The sequence below is a fragment of the Boleophthalmus pectinirostris genome, unplaced genomic scaffold (genome assembly GCF_026225935.1).
Source record: "Boleophthalmus pectinirostris isolate CB_2022bp ecotype Guang Dong unplaced genomic scaffold, ASM2622593v1 HiC_scaffold_10, whole genome shotgun sequence".
In the NCBI taxonomy this organism is placed as follows: Eukaryota; Metazoa; Chordata; class Actinopteri; order Gobiiformes; family Gobiidae; genus Boleophthalmus; species Boleophthalmus pectinirostris.
The window spans coordinates 494116-498807 of NW_026570971.1; the positions used below are offsets into that span (position 1 = coordinate 494116).

Genomic DNA, 4692 nt, shown 5'->3' on the forward strand with positions numbered 1-4692 from the left:
AGAGGAGGAGGAGGATGTTGATGTTGATGAAGAGGAGGTCACTTCCCTGTCTCCTCCTCCTCCTCACTGTGGTTCATGTTCAGTTCTGCGTCAGGGACAAATCTGTCAACTGGAGCATTTGTCGGATTCCAAACTGTCTCTTCTTCATCGGTGAGTTTGTTGAGCAACAATCGGTGAATAGTTTTATGTTTAGTTCGTATTTGTGTTGTTAAATCGCACTTAGCGTCTTGTTTGTTCGCTCCTCCGCTCCCATTCAAAACCCCTGTGGATATTAGCTCCGTTTACTCGCGCTGGGACTTTTACAAACACACATTATACTCAGGAAATATTGAACGTTTTGAAGTTTACAGTCAAGCCGAATTGTAGATAAGAATCTAATTGACTAGAAGCGTTTATTGATTCATTATTTTCTCTTTTGAATTGATGGAGTTGGTTTTGTCAACTTTTGGAGCGAACGTTAAATAAGCTCTCGTCTTCCAGTTTTCCTGGACGTTGGTTTATAAATTCATCTTTTCACAAACAAACTGCTGCATTTGGAATAAAAAAAACAATTAAACATCGAAATAAATGATGATGTTTTTAGATCCTGGTTTGACAAAGGGACAGTTTGGGTCAATCAACTGATCAATGCACAAAGACAAATGTTTTCATACAATGAATTTAAAACCATTGATCAGTTTCCAAAGAAACAATCAAAATACATCAAAATGTGTCAAACAGACATGTCCAAACTATGGCCCGGGGGCCAACTGCGGCCCTCAGACAGACTTCCAGGGGAATTGGCCCAAATGACTTTGTATTAATTAAAAAATAATTTTTTACTGCAAGTTTTTTGAAAATCTTCCTTGATAAAGCAAATATTCATATTTAATATTTAGTTAGTGGTTTTAAGGATCATGAATAAAGACTGAGGATGATTCTAACGTGTTAAACTTGCACATATTTCAGTTCTTCCCTGTACTGAGCTCCAGTCTGTGGCCCTCGATCGTCCCTCTGCTTCGTCTGGGTTTGGACTCTCCTGGTGTCAAACTAAACCTAAAGACACTTTCCGTTTGTTGCAGGAATCTCAACTCAATTATCAGCTCCAGAAACTTAATAACGATCTATATTTGGGAGAGGTCAATATTAAAATAAAAACCTGTTTGAATAAAAACATTAGAAATCTGATTAAAGCTCCAAACAGACGCAGCAGCTTCACACTGGAGCTGATGCTCGGGGAGGTGGACTGGAGCCGGGCCCACAGCCTCTGCATTTACTACAAAATAAAGAAGTTCATTTCAAAATTCTCCATAATATTTACCCAACCAAAAAAACCTTAGAAAGATTCAGATTAAAGATTAAAGTGTGATTTCTGTCGCAGTGAAATAGAAACAATCAGTCACCTGTTTCACCACTGCACAAACAACAAGAACATCTGGACTCACAAACAACAACTCATCCAAAACCAGAACCAAACCCTCGATCAACCTCCAGGAAACAGACGTCCTGTTTGACTTCAGCAGCTCCTCCGTCCCCAAACATCTTCAACTCTTCATCCAGACTCATCATCCTGACAAAATATCACAAACACAAAACCAAACGGGCTCAAAATCAACTGAATCTTCATCAATATAAGAACGAAATCCAACAAAACTTTCAAACCATAAAACAGGTCCAAAACAAAAAAGCCGTTAAAACTTACAATATCTATAAAAAATATAATACAACTTTATTTCATTTATGACATTATTATTATTATTATTATTGTTGTTGTTGTTGTTGTTGTTTAGTTTTGGTTTCGTTTCTTCTGCTCCTGGATGAGAACATCACAACATGTTTATATGTTTATGTGTATTTTCCAGCCTCACTCCTGGGCTGTGCAAAAATATTGGAATATCGATATATCGTATCGTTTAATGTGATGATACAGTATCGATATTTTCACCAAGAGTATTTTTAGGTGTGTTTTACTCAATTATTTTGTTAGTTTTGTTGTTTGTGGAGGGAAAGGAAACTCATTTATGCGACACATTTGATATTTTTACTGTTTTGACGATTAAAATGTTTGTGTTTCATATGAACTTTGCACAAGAAGTGATTTAACAAACACTTTTAGTATCACAGCCACGATTTAGTCTTTATTTTTTATTGAACCGTATCGAATCGATTTGAAATATATCGTATTGAATCGAAAGTGCAGTGTATCGAGGTGTGTATCGTATCGGCAACTTCTTAATGATACCAGCTCTAGTCCCTCCTGCTGTAACTGTGAACTGGACTTTGCATTGATGCAACAACAATCTGCACTTTATAAAGTAAAAACATTTGTTGTTTTGTTTTTGTAATTTAAAAAAATATATAAATAAAAAATAAAAAAATAAAAAAAGCTCTCGTCTCCATTGAGTTTTTGCTCGTTGAAAATGAATGAAGTGACGAAGCTCCGACTGTTTTTGATGAGTTGTGTAACTTGAATGATTCATCTGATCATCTACTCGAGTATTTTGATCTCCACTTAAGTCATTGGATTAGTTGAGTACAATAGAGTATTTTGGATGAATGAAAAAGTGCACTTCCCTTTTTGATTGATGAGTGAATTATTGATCGATGACTGTTGTGCTGTGGACGATTAGAATCTGTTTGTAAAACATGTTTGAGTTGATTCATGTGGAGTTCACTGCTGTGGACCATTAGAAAAAGTCATTTCAAGTTGTGCTGATACTGATACTGATACTGATACTGATACTGATACTGATACTGTGGTGCGGAGGCTCTGGATTAAATAAATCTCATGGATAAAAGTCTATGTTTGAGGCGCGGACGATAAAACTTTAAAGGAAGTGGGATGATGAACTTTTTATTTGTCAGTGTGATAGACGTGGCCTAATATCATTTCAGCTCAAATCTTTCCTTTGTCTTTGTTTTATTTTATTTATTACATGCAAACTAATTAAAGGGCAAAAGTTTTAAAGAACGATCAGTGACTCAGATCATATTTGAACTGATATTCTCCTGCGCTCAGTGTGGGGACACAACTGTTGTGATGAAAAGACTGAGAAGAGTTTGTGACTCAACTTTATGTTGCAGTATTCAGGATACTGCAGTATTCAGGATACTGCAGTATTCAGGATACTGCGTTCACATGCCCCAGTATCCAGGTACTATCAGAATCTCCCAGATACAGTGTCGTGTTTCTCCTAACGAGACTCTGATGTTCACATAAACACACTCACTGTCTGACTTGATGTGTGTTTACTGTGAGTTTCTTTATTTGAAGAGTTTAAAAAGTGATTTAATTTGACACTTTCTTTTCCTTTGTTCTAACGCAGAGCTACAAGATCCACCAACAGAATGACCTTCACATGTGACCAGTGTGGGAAGGTGTGGCCGAGTGCTTACACGCTGAAAAGACACTACAGAACTCACACGGGAGAGAGACCGTACAGCTGTGACCAGTGTGAGAAAACATTTTCACTTTCAAGCAACTTGATTTCACACAGAAGAACTCACACAGGGGAGAGGCCCTACAGCTGTGAAATCTGTGATAAGACGTTTTCAATGTCGAGCAACCTCGTGTCACATTTGAGGATCCACACAGGAGAGAGGCCCTACAAGTGTGACCAGTGTGAGAAGGTGTGGCCTAAAGCTTCAGACCTGAGAAGACACTACAGAACTCACACGGGAGAAAAACCGTACAGCTGTGACGAGTGTGGGAAGGGCTTTAGACACTCTGGTGCGCTCTATGAACATGTGAGGATCCACACAGGAGAGAAACCGTACAAATGTGTCGTTTGTGAGAGAACATTTACACAGTTAAGCACCTTAGAATCACACATGAGAGTTCACACTGGAGAGAAACCTTTTAAATGTGAGGAGTGTGGGAAGGAATTTAGAAGTTCTGGTAACCTCCAACAACATCTGCAAATCCACGCAGGGGATAATTCATTCAGATGTGAGATTTGTGAGAAGACGTTTTCTCGGTCAGGCATCCTGATATCACACATGAAAATCCACACAGGACAGAGCCGATACGAGTGTGACGAGTGTGGGAAAGCTTTCTCTAAATCATCTAATCTCAACAGACACAAGAGACTTCACTCCTGGCAGATCCTGTACGAGTGTGACCAGTGTGAAAAGGCTTTTAGAACATCCCAGGAGCTCTCCAGTCACCACCGAACACACACAGGAGACAAACCAGACGAGTGTGGAGAAAGAGGAGAAGGACTTCAGGTCTGTGAGGAACCGTCTGAAACACGTCCAAATGTTCCAGAGTGAAGAGAAAAGCTGCAGCTCTGACCAGTGTGGGACGACTTTGAGACGAGCCGCAGCCTCTGGAACACACTAAAGGAGAAAGAGCCGCTGAGGCCGGTGTTCCGTCCAAATGAGCTCCAGCAGCCGAAATCGACAGCGACGTCTATCGATTCACGCTGCGCCGTCGAAATAAGCTCCTTCTGTTTTTCTGTTCACTGTTGTATTGATCCAATAAAACCAAACCCGGAACCTGAGCTCCAGTTTGACTCGTGTTTGTTTGGATCAGAGACGTGAGTTTGACGTTTCACACGTGAGAAACTTTAGACGCTCCAGTCACATCTCAACTCATTTATGTGAGTGTGCGTGTGTGCGTGGGTCATTAGTGTGCGTGGGTTGTTAGTGTGCGTGGGTTGTTAGTGTGCGTGGATCATTTGTGTGAGTGTGCATGGGTCATTTGTGTGCGTG

General features: G+C 39.8%; 1 protein-coding gene across 1 annotated transcript; it reads left to right on the forward strand.

Annotated features, from left to right (window-relative positions):
* On the forward strand, window positions 1-4481 carry LOC110170885 (zinc finger protein 239-like). Its single transcript, XM_020936570.2, has 2 exons — window positions 1-150; window positions 3306-4481. The coding sequence occupies exon 2, from the start codon at window positions 3328-3330 to the stop codon at window positions 4249-4251; it is 924 nt and encodes a 307-aa protein (XP_020792229.1). The 5' UTR covers window positions 1-150; window positions 3306-3327; the 3' UTR covers window positions 4252-4481.
* Window positions 4482-4692: the final 211 nt, after the last annotated feature.

Excerpts from the sequence above, each read along its gene's own strand:
- LOC110170885 (XM_020936570.2), top strand. The coding sequence starts at position 3,328 with ATGACCTTCACATGTGACCAGTGTGGGAAGGTGTGGCCGAGTGCTTAC.